The sequence below is a fragment of the Dipodomys spectabilis genome, unplaced genomic scaffold, assembly GCF_019054845.1.
Source record: "Dipodomys spectabilis isolate Male_0828 unplaced genomic scaffold, ASM1905484v1 ptg000054l, whole genome shotgun sequence".
Lineage (NCBI taxonomy): Eukaryota > Metazoa > Chordata > Mammalia > Rodentia > Heteromyidae > Dipodomys > Dipodomys spectabilis.
This window is the reverse complement of record NW_024870731.1, coordinates 687,228-707,192: the sequence shown is the minus strand read 5'-3', so window position 1 is coordinate 707,192 and position 19,965 is coordinate 687,228. Positions and strand designations below refer to the sequence as shown.

Below are 19,965 nucleotides of genomic sequence, written 5' to 3'. Positions count from 1 at the left end.
GTAGATTGAACTTGTCTTTTTTGACCTGCTGCTTAAAAAATCAGAAAAAAAGAAGACTTTCGGTCAAATTTGTGCTGTGAAAACCACAAAACCTTAACAGTCAACTTAAGTTTTGGTAAGGCACAACCTTCTCCCAAGTCATTGCTTTACTAGGATCCCACTGTGCCCAAATTCAGAGGTTCCAGGGTGGTAGCATCCTTCCCTCCTGAGACACATTAACCCTCCCTAATGCTGCTGTAGGCCGGATGTTTCTTCCTGTGCTCCACAGGAGACTTCCCTAAGAGCCCTCAGAGTTGCCTGGCAGTCCTGCTCCCCTGCTGGTTCAATTGTGGAACTATGCTGAATCCCCACCCCCAGTCCCCAAGAGGCATCCTCTTCCTTTCTTTCTCCCATCTGCTTGCCCATTCCCCTTCCCACAGCTGAGGAAAAATGTTGTGTAAGGGAGTTGAGAGGCAGCTGCCTTAAGTGACTTCTTTTTTTTTTTTTTTTTTTTTTGGGGGGGGGGATCCGGTAGTGGGGCCTGAACTCTGGGCCTGGGCGCTGTCCCTCAGCTCTTCAGCTCAAGGCTAGTGCTCTTACCACTTGAGCCACAGCGCCACTTCCGGCTTTTTTCTTTTTGCTTATGTGGTGCTGAGGAATCGAACCCAGGGCCTCGAGCATGCAAGGCAAGCGCTCTACCACTGAGCCACCTTCCCAGCCCCTTAAGTGACTTCTTAAAATCTTTTAAGATAAACCTACTTTGTGGCTTATGGAACTTGGGGAAATTGGGGTGCTGCTACTGTTAGGAAAAAGTGAGGGGACAGAAAAGGAGTAGGCTGGATTGGATCATCAACAGGCCAGGACTTGTTGCCCATGGGTTTGGAGGTTGTGCAAGGGACTGGTTTTGGGGGTGGGCATATAGAGCTTAACAAGGAAGCAGAGCTGGGCCCCGTGGTTCACGCCTGTAAAACTAGCTACTGAGGAGGCTGAGATCTGAGAGTCATGGTTCAAAGCCAGCCCAGGCAGGAAAATCCGTGAGACTCTTTTTTTTTGGGGGGGGTTCGGTCGTGGGGCCTGAACTCTGGGCCTGGGCGCTGTCCCTAAGCTCTTCAGCTCAAGGCTAGCACTCTACCACTTGAGCCACAGCGCCACTTCTGGCTTTTTTCTTATGTGGTGCTGAGGAATCGAACCCAGGGCCTCGAGCATGCAAGGCAAGCGCTCTACCACTGAGCCACCTTCCCAGCCCAATCTGTGAGACTCTTATCTCCAATAAACCACTGGAAAACGGGAAGTGGCTCTGGGGCTCAAGCAGTAGAGTGCTCCTCTTAACTGAAGAGCTGAGGGACAGCGCCCAAGCCCAGAGTTCAAACCCCACGACCAACAACAACAAAAAAACAAGGAAACAGAAAATTTAAAAATGGGCTATTTTCTCTTAGGGGCCCAGGGTGATGTCTTTGGTCAGGCCTAGATTGGAATAACCTGCATGCAAACAGGCATGTAGTCAAGCCTGTTTGTGTGCACCTGGTGTCTGCTTGACATGGGAGAATAAGGCAGGAAATCAACCCTTCATATTCCATCTTTAGATACAAAAAAGATTGGGATGATAAGGGAGAGGCAAGTCCTTCAGCTACAAAGCCATTTCCACAGAAACTTGACCCAAAAGAAGCAAAAAGTCTCCATTCTAATTAAGCCCTTGAACTATGAAAGGCAAAAATAAATGTAATGAGCAAGAAAAGAAAACACTAGTAACTTCTGTCAAGATCTGGTTTGAGAGCTGGGTGCCAGGGCTCACATTTGTAAATCCTACCTACTCAGGAGGCTGAGGTCTGAGGATTGCAGTTCAAAGCCAGCCCAGGAAGGAAAGTTGGTGATACTTTTATCTCCAGTTAACCACCAGAACACTGGACATGGCCCTATGACTCAAAGTAGTAGCCTTGAGTGACAAGCTCAGGGACCGCGCCTAGGCCCTAAATTCAAGCCCCACGACCCACAAAAAACAAACAACAACAAAAAAAAAAATCCTTTCTTGCTCCTTTTTGTTTACATTTTTTGCTGGTTCTGGGGCTTGAATTCGGTTTGGGTACTATCCTTAAGTTCCTTTTTGCTCCAGGCTAGCACTCTACTACTTGAGCCACAGCACCACTTCTGGCCTTTTTCTGTTAATTGGAGATAAAAGTCTCATGGACTTGCCTGCCCAGGCTGACTTCAAACCACAATCCTCAGATCTCAGCCTCCTGAGTAGCTAAGATTACAGTTATGATCCACCAGCACCCAGCTCCTTCTTAACTCTTGTAAGCGTGTATAATACAAACAGGCTCTCATTCTTTCTTCATAGGCAAAAACTATAAAAAGGATTGAGGGAGCCAGGTATCAGTGGCTCACACCTATAACCATACCTCTCAGGTAGCTGAGATTTGAGGATCATGGTTCAAAGCCAACCCAAGCAAGAAAGTCTGTGAGACTCTTATCTCCAATTAAACACCAAAAAGCTGGAAGTGGGGCTGTGTGGCTCAAGCAGTAGAATGCTAGCTTTGAGGGAAAAAAAAGAAAAAAAAAGTCTCCAGGGACAGTACCCAAGCCCTTGCGTTCAAACTGCAGGACTGATATAAAACAAAACAAAAAGTATTGGGGGTGTAGGTGAATGGTAGAGTCTTTGTGAAGCCCCGGGTTATGCCTTACACCAAATCTTTCTAACGAGGTACAGGTGACTTACACCTATAAACCTAACTTCTCAAGAGGCTGAAATCTGAAGACCCAGGTTTAAAGCTAGCCCAACCAGGATAGACCCTGACTTAGAGAGGAAGGGATCTTACTTGGGGCACACTGTGTCCTTTGGTATGCCTGTGAAATTAGGCTCATATTCATGCCAGTCACCATCATTCTCAGGAATCTTGCCTTCTTTAAACATGTTTACCCTAGATGGCAAACAAAGCAGGCTGAAAACCTGTTTTCCAGTCCTGCTTTAGCTCAGCATCCTAACTAGAACACCAAAACCCATCCGAATAGCTATTGCACATAAGTGATGAACAGGAAATAGTCTATTTACTTAAAAACTCTAGAGAGGAAAAAAAAAATCTCACTCCCCTACAGAGTCTAGATATGTGAATTAGAGACGATAAGGGATGTAACTGGGAAGAAAAGCAAACTAGTACATCTGGGAAATAAAGCAAACGATCAGAAACCCAGATATTTAGTGAAAAGGAGAAACCAGGACAACAGCTCTGGAGGGAGGGAAGGGAAGACTTCAGGTGGAAGTTGGCAGACGATAAGAACAGTAAAAGGGAAAGACAGCAAATAGAGTTTTGAGTGCTCTGTTCACTTTACATGGTAATGGAGCTTCATCAGTCAAACTATTGCGCCAGAGACATTCATCTGTAGGTATTCCCTAGCATAGGGGTCAGAAAGAGCTTGTTTCTGAATAGATAGAAAGTAACTCAGAAATCCAGAAAGGTAGCACAGGTTTGTAATACCAATACTATGGAGGCTGAGGCAAGAGAATAGTAAGTTTGAGCCCAGCATAGATAAAATATAAGTTTTGAGCCCAGCATAGCTACCCAGGGAGTTCCAGGCCAGCCTGGACTATATAGTGACATCTTGTTTCCAAAACAATCAAAAAAAGAGGAAAGGAAAAAGAAGTCACAAGCCAGACAACAGTGGCTTATGACTGTATTCCCAGCGAGTCATGAGGCTGAGCTCTGAGGATTGAGGTTCAAAGATAGTCTGGGTAGGACAGTTTGTGAGTGAGATTCTTTTTTTTTGGGGTCCAGTCCTAGGGCCTGAACTCTGGGCCTGGGCGCTGTCCCTCAGCAATTCAGCTCAAGGCTAGCACTCTACCACTTGAGCCACAGCGCCACTTCCGGCTTTTTTCTTTTTTGCTTATGTGGTGCTGAGAAATCGAACCCAGGGCCTCAGGCATGCAAGGCAAGCGCTCTACCACTGAGCCACCTTCCCAGGCCGTGAGTGAGATTCTTATCTCCATTAAACTACCAAAAAGCCTGGAAATAGAGCTGTGCAACACTTTTGGCTAATATTTAGGCAGCATTCAGGTACTGTACATGTTTTTGCTCATTTGTTTGTGTGTGTGTGTGTGTGTGTGTGTGTGAGAGAGAGAGAGAGAGAAAGAAAGAGAGAGAGAGAGCACCAGAGCCAGAGCCAGTACAGTGACTTGAAACAGTGGCTTCAACTTTGGGCCTTGTGCTCTCCCTTGGCTTTCTTGATCAGAGCTTGCACTATGCCATTGAACCATGCCTCCTCTCTGGCGTTTTTGCTGGTTAATTGGGGATGGAGACTCCTGGACTTTTCTGCTCTAGTTGACTTAGAGTTATGATTCTCTAACCTCCAGAATAGCTAGGGTTATAGGTGTGAGCCACCAGAGCTTGGCTTGCTCAGTCATATTTGCATTTCTTCTCTTTTATTCCTCCCAGATTTCTTATTATTACCTCCAAAACTTATATTTTATCTATTTATTTATTTATGTTAACTATTTTTTTGTGCTGGTACTGAGGCTTGAGCTTAGCACCTGGGCTGTAACTTTTTTTTTTTTTTTTCAGTCGATCCTGGGGATTGAACTCTGGGCCTGAGTGCTGTCTCTCAGCTCTTCCGCTCAAGACGAGCACTCTACCGCTTGAGCCACAGCGCCATTTTCAGTTTTCTAGTGGTTTATTGGAGATAAGAGACTCACGGACTTTCCCGCCCGGGCTGGCTTGGAACCACGATCCTCATATCTCAGCCTCCTGAGTAGCTAGGATTACAGATGTGAGCCACTGGTACCTGGCTAACTTAACTTTTAACTCAAGGCTGGTGCTATAGCACTTTGGAGCACTCCCATTTCTGGCTTTTTGGTGTTTTACTGGAGATAAAATTCTCATAGACTTTTCTGCCTGGACTGGCTTCAAACCTCAATCCTCAGATCTAAATTTCCTGAGCAGCTAGGATGACAAGCATAAGTCAAATTGTACGGTGTGTGTGTGTGTGTGTGTGTGTGTGTGTGTGTGTGTGCGCGTGTGTGTGTGTGTGTGTGTGTGGGCATGTACCAATCCTGGGGCTTAAATTTAGGGCCTGGTTGCTGTCTCAGAGCTTTTTCTGTCCAAGGCTAGCACTCTATCACTTGAGTCACAGTTCCATTGTTGTTGTTGTTGTTTCTGGTTAAGTGGAGATAATAAGAATCTCAAACTTTGCTGCTAGGGCAGCTTTTGTTTTGTTTTGTTTTTTTGGGTCCGGTCGTGGGGCCTGAACTCTGGGCCTGGGTGCTGTCCCTCAGCTCTTCAGCTCAAGACTAACGCTCTACCACTTGAGCCACAGTGCCACTCCGGCTTTTTTCTTTTTGCTTATGTGGTGCTGAGGAATCGAACCCAGGGCCTCAGGCATGCAAGGCAAGCACTCTACCACTAAGCCATCTTCCCAGCCCCTGCCAGGGCAGCTTTTAACTGTGCTTCTCAGATCTCAGCCTCCTGAGTAGCTAGAATAATAAGAGTAAGCCACCAGTACCTGGTATTATTTGTCTTTTTGTGTTTGGTTTAGTTTACTTAGCATAATGTTCTCAAAGTGCATTCACATACATACATCATTCATTCATTGTTGTATGCTTCATTTTATAGGAGATAAATCCCAGCCTTAAAGGATTAAGACAATTTCTCAAGGTTTCAATGGTATAAAGTTGGCATTTGGAGACTAGAGTTGGGGCTCAATGGTAAGATCTTGAGCTCAAATTCTAGTAAAATAAAAGCCATACTTGGGACTTGACTCGATGAGATGGTCACAATTCTATAATCCCTTCCAGCTCCAAAACAGTATGAATTCCATGTTGTATTGTGACCTTTGACTTGGGGGGGTGGGAGGGAAAGCCCATTAAGACACTGTTCAAGCTCAGGGACAGTGCTCAGGCCCAGAGTTCAAGCCCCATGAACAACAACAACAACAACAAAAAGACACTGTTCAATGTTTAGCCTAAGATATGTATATGCTGGAAACAAATACTTTTTTTTCACTTAGCAAATAATTATACCTCTTGGCATAATGCTCTGGTAATAGGTACATTCCTAGGTGTAGTTTGGCAAATTATTGTACATGTGCATTTGGGAGTGAGGACTAAAAAAGAAGATGGGACATTCTCTCTAATAATCAGTTTATTTTATGGATATAAAGCAGTTAGTGCTCCAATGTGAAAAGTGAGATTAGGTAGGTGCTTATATATGTTATATGTCTTTAGTGGCTAGATGATTCTTGAACTCCACAGAACAAAGTTTTTTGTCTTATGATTAGAACTATGTCTTGCCAGGCACTACTGGTTCATACCTGTAATCTTAGCTACTCAGGAGGCAGAAATCTGAGGACAAGGTTCAAAGCCAGCCAGGGAGGAAAGTCTGTAATTTTTTTTTCCCATTGTGGGGCTTGATCTCTGGGTCTGGGCACTGTCCTTTAGCAATTCAGCTCAAGGCGAGCGCTCTACCACTTGAGCCACAGCACCACTTCCGGTTTTCTGGTGGTTTATTGGAGATAAGAGTCTCATGGATTTTTCTGCCCAGATTGGCTTCAAACTGGCATCCTCAGATCTCAGCCCCCTGAGTAGCTAGGATTACAGGCATGCCACCAGCACCTGGCATCTGTAATACTCTTATCTCCAATTAACCACAAAAAGCCAGAAGTGGAGCTGTGACTCAAAGTGGTAGAGCACAAGCCTTGAGCACTAAAGCTCAGGGACAGCACCCAGGCCCTGAGTTCAAGTCCCAGGACCATCACAAAAAAAAAAAAAAAGAGAAAAAGAAATATGTCTTAAGCCAAGCCCTGGTAGCTCACATCTATAATCTTAGTTTCCCAGGAGATTGAGATCTGAGGATCACAGTTGGAAGCCAGCTTGGGCAGACAAATACTAGACACTCTTAACTGCTAATTAATCAGCAAAAGGCCAGCTCAAGCAGTAGGGCTAGCTTTGTGTAAAAACAGGTTAACAGAAAGTGAGGCCCTGAATTAAAAATCTCAATATTAGCATGTGTACACACACAAAGAAATACATCTCAGTGCTAATTAAAAGTTAAAAAGGATAAAAAGAAAAGCTGAAGATGCATATATCCAGGGAAAACCAATTCAGTTGCTTACATCTGACATTGCAGATGCAAATACCAACTTTCATTTATAGAAGTACATATTTTTTTTAACCATAAAAGAATACAAAGAGTAACTAACATGTTATGGGCTGTGCAAGAGGGTACAGCTGATGGATAACTTTGCACTGAGCAGTTCCCTCAGTCCTAATTTGGATTAGATTTAGGTTAGGGAAGACTAATGAGAAGTGGGATGTAAGGTTTAGTGGGAAGGTCTATCCTCTAAATACTTTAATCCTTAGCTGTATGTTGTGGCTTTTTTTGTTTTGTTTTGTTTTTTATTTATTTGATGCTTTTTTAAAAAACAGTACTTGAGCCTGCTAGCCAACTGCTCCACCACTGCAGCATATTTTCAACCTTGGTTTTTGTTTGGATGCAGTAGCATTTAATTCAGGGCCTTGCACTTGCTCAATTGGTGCTTTACTATTTGAGCCATGCTGCAACCCTTGCTTTTTGCCAGTTATTTTGGAGATGAGATCTAGTGAACCTTTCTGAACTGGCTAGCCTCAAAAAGATCTTAGCCTCTTGAGTAGCTAGGATTATAGGCATGAGCCTTCAGCTCCCAGATAGCTCTTGTTTTTATTGAAATAGTCTTACTATGTAGGGTGGCTTTAAACTCACCATGCATCCCAGCTGGCTTTGAACTCTCCATCTTCCTATCTTCTGCCTTAGTTCAGATGTGTACCACCATGCTTCTTGCCTATAGTATGTGTGTGTGTGTGTGTGTGCATGTGTGGGCACACACGTGTGCCCACACATATGTGCACACATTGCCAATTAAACCAGGGTTTTGCTCATGGTAACTGAACTACACTGAACTACACTCCCAGCTCCTTACTTGTATACTGGAATCATTGAGGAGTTTTACAAAACACAAATGCCTGGAAATCCTTATAGATTTTGAATTAATTTAACCTAGAAGGTAGCTTCCCCCCTCCCCCCCCCATGACATGGGGTTGAACCCAGGGGCTGGGTCATCGTAGGGAAACATGTTTGTTTTTGGTTTTTTTGGGGGGTCCGGTTGTGGGGCCTGAACTCTGGGCCTGGGCACTGTCCCTCAGCTCTTCAGCTCAAGGCTAGCACTCTACCACTTGAGCCACAGCGCCACTTCCGGCTTTTTTTTTTCTTCTGCTTACGTGGTGCTGAGGAATCGAACCCAGGGCCTCATGCATACAAGGCAAGCACTCTACCACTAAGCCACCTTCCCAGCCCATCGTAGGGAAACATGTGACCTCTGAGCTACATCTTCATCCTAGGACATTAGGATGTTTTTAAACTCTAGGTTATGATCTTAACAGGCAGCAGAGTTTGAGAGCTATTTTGAAATAATACAATCTTGCTGCCTGCCAACTCACCTTTTTTTCTCCTGGTGCTCCCCCAACCATTCTCTCTTCCAAGCCTAAAGCAGCAGTCTGATGGAGTCCCAGGCTTAGAGGGCAAGCCACCTGGTTTCCTTTTTCTTTGTTATTTCAGCTCTTTGTAAATGGAAACAGGTCCAGGTCTCAGTCCTGTATCCACCCCAGACTTTGCATGTGATCTAGGAAAGCTTACCTCACCTTATCTGCTATCTATGTACCAGCTTAGTTTGTTCCTGTGTTTGTATCTTTATTCATGTAGCATAAGATCCTCACCCTCCCACCCCCACTCCCACCTCCTTTCAGGACAGGCCATAAGTGTAAAGTGCTGAGAGGTAGAGGGTTCCTCTTACAGGTGACTGCTGAGCCATCACCTTTCACCAACGACTAAATTTACTTTAAAGAAGAGTGCAGGTCAAATTACCCATCAGAAAGCCTGTTTCATTAAAGAGCAAGAAAGAGGACAGTGTTTCCCAGGAGATGATAAAAGGAAAAGATTTTTTTTTTTTGTCAGAAGACTTGACAAAACAGCAACTGGGTATCAGATGTTCGCTGCTAATTAACAAATGCTCAGTAGAAAGTCTCCATCTGATTCCCTCTCTCTTACTGAGGCCAAAAGAGCAAAAGGCAAGTAGGAGGTACACAGGGCCCTTTATCTGGCATTAGGGAATGTACACAATGTCGATGTGCTTGAAAAAGCATTGGACAAGATTCAAAATTGTGAATGAATGCTACTTTGCTGAATTCCTATGTGAACTTGGAAAAGTCACTTAACCTCTCCAGGCTTCAATTTCCTTATCTGTCTAAATAAACTGCATTGCATTAACCTCTGACTTGAGGTGACTGAAATAAACCCCTCTCCTCATTTATAAGGGCCAAACCTGAAGCATAGAGCTCCATCTGTTTTGAAGCTGTGATAAACAATGCTAAAACAGGCAAACAGGCAAAACTTGTACTGAAAGTCAACCCCATATTTTAATTCAGTTCTAATATTGTAATTAGATTATATCTAAAAGATACCTTAATCTTAATTACGTGTGAGTGTACTGTAGTATTGAGGTTTGAACTCAGGGCCTGTGTATAGTCCCTGAGCTTTTTTGCTTAAGGCTAACACTCTACCACTTAAGCCACAGATCCATTCTGGCTTTTAATTGGAGATAAGAGTCTCACAGACTTTCCTGTGTAGGCTGGCTTCAAACCCTTATCCTCAGATCTCAACTTCCTGAATAGCTAGGATTACTTAATTTTTTTTTTTTTTTGTCTGTCCTAGGACTTGAACTCTGGACCTAGGCGCTGTCCCTCAGCTCTTCAGATCAAGGCTGGCTCTCTACCACTTGAGCCATAGCGCCACTTCCAGCTTTTTCTGTTTATGTGGTGCTGAGGAATTGAACCCAGGGACTCAAACGTGCAAGGCCAGCGCTCTACCACAGAGCCACCTTCCCAGCCCAGATTACTTAATCTTGTCATGCCAATGATACCAATCAATAGTTTACAAATTACCTACATGGTGGCACACGCTAGTAAGAAAAGCTAAGGGACAATACCTAGGCTAACTTCAAGCCCTAGTACTTGCACAAAATAATAAGATTGGTGGTGGGAGCTGGGCCAGGGTGGCTCAGGCCTGTAATCCTACCTACTCAGGAGGCTGAGATTTGAGAATCACAGTTCAAAGCCAGCCTGAGAAGGAAAGTCATGAGACTCTTATCTCCAATAAACTACTAGAAAACCGAAGTGGCACTGTGACTCAAGAGGTAGGGCATTAGCCTTGAACTGAAGAGGTGAGGGACGGCGCCCAGGCCCAGAGTTCAAGCCCCATGATCAATCAAAAAAAGGGGGTGGAGGCTGGGAAGGTGGCTCATTGATAGAGTGCTTGCCTCGCATGCATGAGGCCCTGAGGTCGACTCCTCAGCACCACATAAGTAGAAAAGGCTGGAAGTGGTGCTGTGACTCAAGCAGTAGAGTGCTAGCCTTGAGCTGAAGAGCTGAGGGACAGCCCCAGGCCCAGAGTTCAGGCTCCACGACTGACAAAAAAAATGAAAGATTGGTGGTGGGTGAAGGTGTAGCTAAAACGAACAGGGCCTGCCTAACATGAGCAAGGTCCTGGTTTCATCCCAGAGTGGGGATATATATTTAACAAGAAACCTGGAAAACTTTTCATTTTAGTATACGTGCATTTTAGGTTACTTTGATTATTTTATTATTGATAATGTAAATTCCCTAATAATATTTAGGACTATTCAAACTTTAAAAAAATCACACCTAGCCGGGCGCTGGTGGCTCACGCCTGTAATCCTAGCTACTCAGGAGGCTGAGATCTGAGGATTACGGTTCAAAGCCAGCCCGGGCAGGAGAGACCGTGAGACTCCTATCTCCAATAAACCACCAGAAAACTGGAAGTGGCGCTGTAGCTCAAGTGGTAGAGCGCTCGCCTTGAGCTGAAGTAGCTGAGGGACAGTGCCCAGGCCCAGAGTTCAAGCCCCACAACTGACAAAAAAAAAAAAAAAATCACACCTATAAATATATATACATATATATTTTTTAAATGGGTTGTCGGGCTTGACCTCTGGGCCTGGGCTCTTCAGCTCAAGATTAGCACTCTACAACTTGAGCCACAGAGCCACTTCCAGTTTTCAGAGTAGTTTATTGAAGATAAGAGTCTCACGGACTTTCCTGCCTGGGCTGGCTTTGAACCACGATCCTCAGATCTCAGCCCCAGTTGTCCAAAGTTTTTTTTTTTTTTCCCTGTCATAGGGCTTGAGTTCTAGGCCTGGGTGCTGTCCCTCAGCTCTTCAGCTCAAGGCTAGCGCTCTACCACAGGAGCCACAGCACCACTTCAGTTTTCTGGTGGCTTATTGGAGATAAGAGTTTCAAGGACTTTCCTGTCTGGGCTGTTTTTGAACCGCTATCCTCAGATCTTAGCCTACTGAGTAGCTAGGATTAAAGGCGTGAGCCACTGGTGCTGGGCTGGTCCAAAGTTGTTTAGGCTACTATATGGTTCAGTGACTGAGCACTTAGTACAAGTCTGTAGGTCCTATCTCAGATACACACACAACAAAAAGGATTTTCTTCCTGGGGCTTGAACTTAGGGCTTGGTTGCTGTCCCCGAGCTTTTTTGCTCAAAGCTAGTACTCTACCACTTGAGCCATAACTTCATTTCTGGCTTTTTGGTGGTTAGAGCTAAGTGTCTCAAGGGACTTTCCTTGCTAGGTTGGCTTTGAACCTTGATCCTCAGATCTCAGGCTCTTGAATGACTAGAATTACAGGAATGAGCCACTGGCACCCAGCTCTCATCTCACTTGGCCTTTTTGGTCAAGGCTACCACTCTATAATTTCAGCCACGCCTCCACTTGTTGTTTTTGCAGGTACTAGGGTTTGAATTTAGGACCTCCAGCTTTTGGGCTTACTTAGCTGATGCTCTATCACTTGAGCCACAATATCTTTTTTTTTTTTGGGGGGGGGGGGTCTGGTCGTGGGCCTGAACTCTGGGCCTGGGCGCTGTCCCTCAGCTCTTCAGCTCAAAGCTAGCACTCTACCACTTGAGCCACAGCGCCACTTCTGGCTTTTTTCTTATGTGGTGCTGAGGAATCGAACCCAGGGCCTCAAGCATGCAAGGCAAGTGCTCTACCACTGAGCCACCTTCCCAGCCCCACAATATCTTTTTGCTGGTTATTTTGGAGATTTTTCTGCTTGTGCTGGCTTCATAGAACCATGAACTTCCAAGACAGCCTACTGAGTAGCTGGAATTACTGACTAGCATTTGTGCTTTATTTTCATTTTTTTTGTCCTATAGGATTTGAACTCGGGCCCTGGTGCTCTACCACTTAAGCCATGCCCCAGACTTCATTTCTTTCATCATGATATTTCCTTGAAGAAGACAGTGTAACTACAATATTACCACTTTACAAAAAGGGAAATTGTACATTTGTGGTGTAACTGGCCAGTATGCCTCAGTTTACCAGCCAGGCAAGATAGAACTGGAACCAGAAGAATCACTTCTTGTATGTAGGATAAAGTATTTTACAAAATGATAAACCCTTCAAGATTTATTTCAAGGAAGAAAGAGAGGCAGGTGAGATGGTCTCAGCACTGGAGGCAGAGGCAGGAGGATGTTGGGTTTGAAGCCAACCTGGACTACATACCCTGTCTCAACCCAAGGGCTGGTGGTGTAGCTCAAGGTGGGGCGTTTGCCTCCCATAAGTCCTGGGTTTGTTTATTCCCCAGCAGGAGGGTGAGGAGGAGACCTACTTAGCCTCTCTTCTATACAGCAGGTGTCATTCAAACCAAGTTGAATTTTCCCGGTGTCCGAAGTGGAGCTTTTTTCCCCCCAGGTTAGAGTTGGGCAGGCCATCTTAGATTTTGGGCAAAAAAGCTCAAAGGGACCCACCATCCTTAATGTTTAAAGAGAGGAGAAGGGAAAGCAGGTACTGAATAGGAGATGGCTTCAGTAAGCAGGAACTATAAATTAAGCGTTGGCTTGGTGATCTGTAAAGTAGCTTTGCACTCAGCTATTATTGTGGGGGATGAGGGGCGGGGGATTAAAGGGGTAAGTGTTCTTTGGAAAGGAGACCTGAAATGACTTCCTGGGAAATTCTATCTTGCGGCTACCCACCCTGAGAAACTTCTTTTGTGGTAGAGGGTTGGGGGTAGGGTGGGAATGGAAGTGAGGGCATCCGGACAAAATTTGAGTGGTGAGGTGCTGGTGAGGAGCGGATGTTTTTGGCCTCCTCTTCCCGTCTGGACCACAGACCTTTTGAGATCAGGCCACCTTCCGTAATCCACATTTTCGAGGCTCAGAGAATCCTTTATCCTAAGAAAAATAAGACAAGTCTATGGCTTTGCTCTGTTGAGCAGGACTCGGTTTCCCACCGTGCCCCTGAGCTTACTGGGTGGGGGCAAGCCTGGACCAAGACAGGGGGTGGGGGGACCTGGCGGAAGGCTGGAAAGGTGGAACCCCCGCCTTGAGCCAAAGCACCTGTCCCCAAACACCCTACGGCCTCCCCACCCCGCCTACCCGCCCCCACCCTCCCGGCTCCCTCCCCTTCCAGCTCTTGCTCCTCCCCACACCCCCTCCTCCCCGTCTCCCCTCTCCCAGTTTTCCCGCCCAACTCCGCCCCTTCCCCCCTTCCCCCTCCGCGCACCCTCCCCCTCCGCCGCTGCTCCGCCCCGCCCCCGCCGCTCTCCCTCTCCGCAGTCTGGGCCGCTGGGTGCAGAGGCTGCCGCAGCTCCTGCCGCAGTCGCCTCCCCATTCCCGTTCCCCATTGTTCCCCACCCCATCCGTCCCCATCCCCGCCATGGCGCTTGAAGCCGGGAAGAGCTCTCATCTCCGGGGGGCCTGCGGGGAATCTGCGGAGCTTGGAGGTGCGGTAGGGCCTGGCTTGGGCCGAGGTGGGGGCGGAGGGGACGCGCCTCGGGGAGTAAGGATTAAGTGGGTGCGATAAAATGCATGATTCTCGAGTAGGGCCTAGGTTTCACAGCCATTCCCCCTCTCCCGCGGAGGAGAGGGGGGCGGTGTCAGGAGAGGGCAGTAGAGTGTGTGCCCCCTCCCCCAGCCGCCCAGATCCTCTGTTGGGGAATTAGGGTCCCCGCAGGTCAGGGCCGGCCTCATGGTGAGCCCCCCCCCCCCCCCGCCCCCACTAGCGGTATTGGGCTTCTAGATTCTGTGCAGACACAACCCAATGGCACCACCACGATCTCTCCTTGTCTTCTCCCCAGGTGAAGCTAGCGAGGAGGAGCACCCCCAAGTCTGTGCCAAATGCTGCGCACAATTCACTGACCCTTCTGAATTCCTCGCTCACCAGAATGCTTGTGCTACTGATCCTCCTGTAATGGTGATCATGGGGAGCCAGGAAAACCCCAACAACGCTTCAGCATCTTCAGAATCCCGGCCAGAAGGCCACAATAGTCCCCAGGCCATGGACACAGAGCATAGCAATCCCCCGGACTCTGGGTCCTCCGGGCCCACAGATTCCACCTGGGGCCCAGAGAGGAGAGGAGGAGAAGAATCATCAGGGCATTTCCTGGTCGCTGCCACAGGTACAGCGCCTGGGGGAGGTGGGGGCCTGATCTTGGCCAGTCCCAAGCTGGGAGCAACCCCATTGCCTCCAGAATCCACCTCTGTCCCCCCTCCTCCTCTGCCTCCCCCTCCCCCCCCTGGCGTAAGCAGCGGCCACTTGAACATTCCTCTGATCTTGGAAGAGCTGCGGGTACTGCAGCAAAGGCAGATCCATCAGATGCAAATGACTGAGCAAATCTGCCGCCAGGTGCTGCTGCTGGGCTCCTTAGGCCAGACAGTGGGTGCTCCTGCCAGTCCCTCAGAGCTACCTGGGACTGGAACTGTCTCCTCCACCAAGCCCCTACTCCCCCTCTTCAGCCCCATCAAGCCTGTCCAAACTGGCAAGACACTGGTACCTTCCTCCTCCTCCTCCTCCTCTTCCTCCTCCTCCTCCTCTTCCTCTTCCTCCTCAGGGGCGGAAACACCGAAGCAGGCTTTCTTTCACCTTTATCATCCATTGGGGTCACAGCACTCCTTCTCTGCTGGTGGGGTTGGACGAAGCCACAAGCCTACCCCTGCCCCCTCCTCAGCCCTGCCAGGCAGCACAGAGCAGCTGGTTACTTCCCCTCATCTGGCATTCCCAGGCACCACAGGACTGTTGGCTGCACAGTGTCTTGGAGCCACCAGGGGCCTTGAGGCTACTGCCTCTCCAGGTCTCCTGAAGCCAAAGAATGGAAGTGGCGAGCTGGGCTATGGGGAAGTCATGGGTCCTTTAGAGAAGACTGGGGGAAGGCACAAATGCCGCTTCTGTGCCAAAGTATTCGGCAGTGACAGCGCTCTGCAGATCCATCTTCGTTCTCACACTGGCGAGAGGCCCTATAAGTGCAACGTCTGTGGCAACCGCTTTACCACCCGAGGCAACCTCAAAGTCCATTTCCACCGGCATCGGGAGAAGTATCCACATGTGCAAATGAACCCACATCCTGTTCCAGAGCACCTAGACTATGTCATTACCAGCAGTGGCCTGCCCTATGGCATGTCTGTGCCACCCGAAAAAGCTGAAGAAGAGGCAGTCACACCAGGTGGAGGTGTTGAACGCAAGCCTCTGGTAGCCTCCACCACAGCACTTAGTGCCACAGAGAGTCTGACGCTGCTGTCTACTGGTGCAGGCACAGCTACAGCCCCTGGGCTCCCTGCTTTCAATAAGTTTGTGCTCATGAAAGCAGTGGAGCCCAAAAATAAGGCAGATGAAAACACTCCCCCAGGAAGTGAAGGCTCAGCCATCAGTGGAGTGGCCGAAAGTGGCCCAGCAGCCCGGATGCAGCTAAGTAAGCTGGTGACTTCACTCCCAAGCTGGGCACTGCTTACTAACCACTTCAAGTCCACTGGCAGCTTCCCTTTCCCCTATGTGCTGGAGCCCTTGGGAGCCTCACCCTCGGAGACATCAAAGCTACAACAGCTGGTAGAGAAGATTGACCGACAAGGAGCCGTGGCCGTGGGCTCTACTGCTTCAGGAGCCCCCACCACTTCTGCCCCTGCGCCATCACCTTCGGCTTCTTCTGGACCTAACCAGTGTGTCATCTGTCTCCGAGTGCTGAGCTGCCCTCGAGCCCTGCGCCTGCATTATGGCCAACATGGAGGTGAGCGACCCTTCAAATGCAAAGTGTGTGGCAGAGCCTTTTCCACCCGGGGCAATCTTCGTGCACATTTTGTGGGCCACAAGGCCAGTCCAGCTGCCCGGGCCCAGAACTCTTGCCCTATCTGCCAGAAGAAGTTCACTAATGCGGTTACTCTGCAGCAGCATGTTCGAATGCATCTGGGAGGCCAGATCCCAAATGGAGGTACCACACTCCCTGAGAGCGGAGGAGCTGCCCAGGAGAATGGCTCTGAGCAGTCTGCAGTCTCTGGGGCAGGAAGCTTCCCTCCGCAGCAGCAAACCCAACAGCCATCACCAGAAGAGGAATTGTCTGAGGAAGAGGAGGAGGAAGAGGAAGAAGAAGAAGATGTGACTGATGAAGATTCCCTAGCAGGAAGAGGTTCAGAGAGCGGGGGTGAGAAAGCAATATCAGTGCGAGGTGATTCAGAAGAGGCATCTGGGGCAGAGGAGGAAGCGGGGATAGCCATAGCAGTGGCCTCTGGGAAGGAGATGGATGGTAATGAGAAAGCCACTCAGCAGTGTTCTCTGCCACCACCACCTCCTCCTGACATTGTGGATCAACCCCAACCAATGGAGCAGGACAGCTATGATGTTTCAGGCGGCAAGGAAGAGGGGGTCAAACCTGAGAGGAGCTCCAGCCCAGCGACATCACTCCCCCAAGAAGGAGAAGGTACCTGCACCCCTTTGGTAGAGGAGCTGAGCTTACAGGAAACTGTGAGAAAGGAGCCAGGGGAGAGCAGCAGCAGAAAGGCTTGTGAGGTGTGCAGCCAGACCTTCCCTACTCAGACAGCCTTGGAGGAGCATCAGAAGACCCACCCCAAGGAGGGGCTGCTCTTCACCTGTGTTTTTTGCAGGCAGAGCTTTCTTGAGCGGGCGACCCTCAAGAAGCATATGCTGCTGGCTCACCACCAGGTACCACCCTTTGCCCCCCACGGCCCTCAGAATATTGCCGCTCTGTCCTTGGTCCCTAGTTGTTCTCCTTCTATTGCTTCCCCAGGGATCTCTCCCTTCCCTCGAAAAGATGACCCTACAATCCCTTAATTCTGTTATCTATACTTGCTATCCTTTGATCCAGGAAGCAGAAACCAAGAGCTCCACAGAGGGACCTCCCCAGGTATTTTGTCTTTTTTCTCTGAGTTCTTACATGATATGTCTCTAGTGGCTTTTTCTCTAGTCTCTGAGCTTAGGAATTCTTGTGCTTCCAAGAGGATGGCCCCCTTAGGAATTTTTAATCCCCTCTACATTCCTTGTAACTGAGGAAAATAGGCTTTCTGCAGCTTTTACATTCTCAAGAGGACTCCTGTCCTCTTCCTTTTCCTTTCCCTTTGGCAGGTGCACCTAAGCACCCATCTTTGCAATTGCAACCCAGACTGAAGGGTCTGGCAGCTTGCTCTCAAAGGCCCAGTGTCACCCCTTGCTGAGGACTACTTGTCCCAAGACCTTCCTGTCTGTGGAGGTAGAGGTGGATTCCCTATCTTTGCGCAACCATTACACAGCTTTCCCTGTCACATTGCTGTGCCCACCAAAACTCTGGAGTTCCAGCCTCACCTCTACCACCACTTTAGGCTTGGCATTATCAGTGCTGTTTGACCTAGAAATTGTGCCTGGGAAGATGACTCAACAGAGATCCAGAAAGGCCAAGGAGAAGATAGCCCTACTCCAATTTAGCCTGCATCCAAAGCAGTACCTAAGAAGTTCATCATAGAAGAGAAGTAATGAACTGAATGTTCCCTCTCCCTCCCCCTGCTGCAGAAGGTGCTAGTAAAGAAGATGTCCTAGCAAGTGGTGGCTCAACCCTAGGAGGGAGGGGGAAATGAAGTGCTTGGGCTATTCTTCCCAGTAAATCTCGATTTGTCACATTCAAGAAAAGGTGACTAGTCACTATGCAAGGACATCTCTAGCCCCTCATTCATCTTGGCCTTTTAAAGTTGAGGAACAAGCAAATTTGCCAAGAAGGTATTTTGGGAAGTGTTACAAAGTTGTTGGTGAGGGTCATGGATGAACTAATGCTAGAAAATTGTAGAACGTTGCTAAAGCATAAATACTGTTGGGAACCTATGGAGCAGGGGATGTGAAGTCTTATGAATATGGACATTCTCATGAATGTTCTTTTGGGCTAATAGTGATATTAGAGTTCTCAGTCTTACACTGGGGATCATGGGGGATTTCCTAGCAATAGTTTCCTTCTAGTTTTAGATAATTCCCTCCTTTATCTCCTGGCCCTTGTAATTTTCACCATCCTCTCTCAAAATCCCTTTCCTCTCCAGTTTTGCCTGATTATGGACTAGGGGTATGTCTGCCATTGTCTGGTTCTAAGAGTCCACAGACTTTGGGGGACAAGCTTCAAGTAGTTCCTCCCTGTCTTGTAATGAAATGTAGTGTTTACTCTTAACATAGAATCATTTGGAATGGGAGTTCTGAGAAGAGAGGGTCCTGAATGATGGCCCCCTTCTCTGAAGTTGTAGACTCCAGAGCTTCCTAACATAGTGAAATGTCAGAGCAGAGAGAGGAGATGCTAGTATCTTTCCTCTCATCATTAAAGGTGTTTTGGCCAAATATTTGTGTGTGTCTTGATTTCATAACTAGCCAGCTACAGTGAAGCGGGCATTCCCTAACATAGACATTCCCTTCCCACCTACATTTCCTGCCAAAGCTGAACATATGGTTTTGAAATATGTGCTGTGTTCAGCCTCGTCCTGATACAGCCTCCACTGAATATCATTTCACTGTAGAAGATTTTTGTTCTTGTGGAGTTACATAGTCAGAAAGTAAGGATTTTCCCACTGTGTCCAGTCATTGTCCAGATTTTCCCCTTATCTAGGACTTTCCACCACCAGACTTGCTGGGGCTTTGTTTACTTTTTTTTAGTGCCAGTTCTGGGGCTTGAACTCAGGGCATGGGCACTGTCCCTGAGTGGGTTTTTTTTTGCTGGATTTTCCTACCTGGGCTGGCTTTGAACCACTGTCTTCAAATCTCAGCCTCCTGAGTAGCTAGTATTACAGGCAAGCCACCAGGTGTCAGCAAATTTCTGTTATCTGTTGTTTTTTCTTTGAGGTTGGAAGTTGATCAGTCTTTCCAAATTCCCGGCCAGCCCCCTAACTTCAGCCAGTTTTTAGAACCAAGATAACTTAAGATCCCCGGGATATCCTTTGATCAGAAAGGGAAGAAGGAAATTACCTTTTAATAAACCTTATCAACAAGATAAAGGATTTTTTTTTTCTTTTTCCAGTCCTTGGGGTTGAACTCTGTCCTGGGGCATGCTAGAACTTCAGCTGTACTTTCAGCTTTTTGATATCTTTAGTGGAGATAAGAGTCTCACAGGAGGGCTGGGAAGGTGGCTCAGTGGTAGAGCACTTGCCTTGCATGCCTGAGGCCCTGGGTTCCATTCCAAAAAAAAGCCGGAAGTGGCACTGTGGCTCAAGTGGTATAGTGCTAGCCTTGAGCTGAAGAGCTGAGGGACAGCGCCCAGGCCCAGAGTTTAGGCCCCACAACTGGACCCAAGGAAAAAAAAAGCCTCACAGGAAGTGGCGATGTGGCTCAAGTGCTGAGAACTGAGGTTCAAAGCCAGCCCAGGCAGGAAAAGAAATCCATGACACTGTTTATCTTCAGTTAACCAAAAATTCAGAAGTGGAGCTGACTAAAGTTGTAGAACATTAGTTTCGAGTATAAATGCTCAGGACATCACCTGGGCCCTAAGTTTAAGCCCCACAACAGGCCAAGGAAATGGGGTGCTAGTGGTTCACATTTGTAATCCTAGTTACTCAAGAAGCAGAGGTTTGGAGGATTTTGGTTCTAAGATAGCCCAGGCAGATAAATCTCAGACTACAACTCCAGAGTACAAAGCTGGGCTGGAAGAGTTGGTTAAGTGATAGAGTGCCAGCT

The 19,965-nt window shown here is 47.7% G+C and overlaps 1 protein-coding gene across 1 annotated transcript; it reads left to right on the top strand.

Moving 5' to 3' along the window:
• The first annotated feature begins 13,640 nt into the window (after nucleotides 1-13,640).
• On the top strand, nucleotides 13,641-17,522 carry Sall2 (spalt like transcription factor 2). The gene is made up of 2 exons (XM_042680260.1): nucleotides 13,641-13,792; nucleotides 14,147-17,522. Exons 1-2 carry the CDS (start codon nucleotides 13,726-13,728, stop codon nucleotides 17,122-17,124), a joined length of 3,045 nt encoding a protein of 1,014 aa, XP_042536194.1. The 5' UTR covers nucleotides 13,641-13,725; the 3' UTR covers nucleotides 17,125-17,522.
• Nucleotides 17,523-19,965: the final 2,443 nt, after the last annotated feature.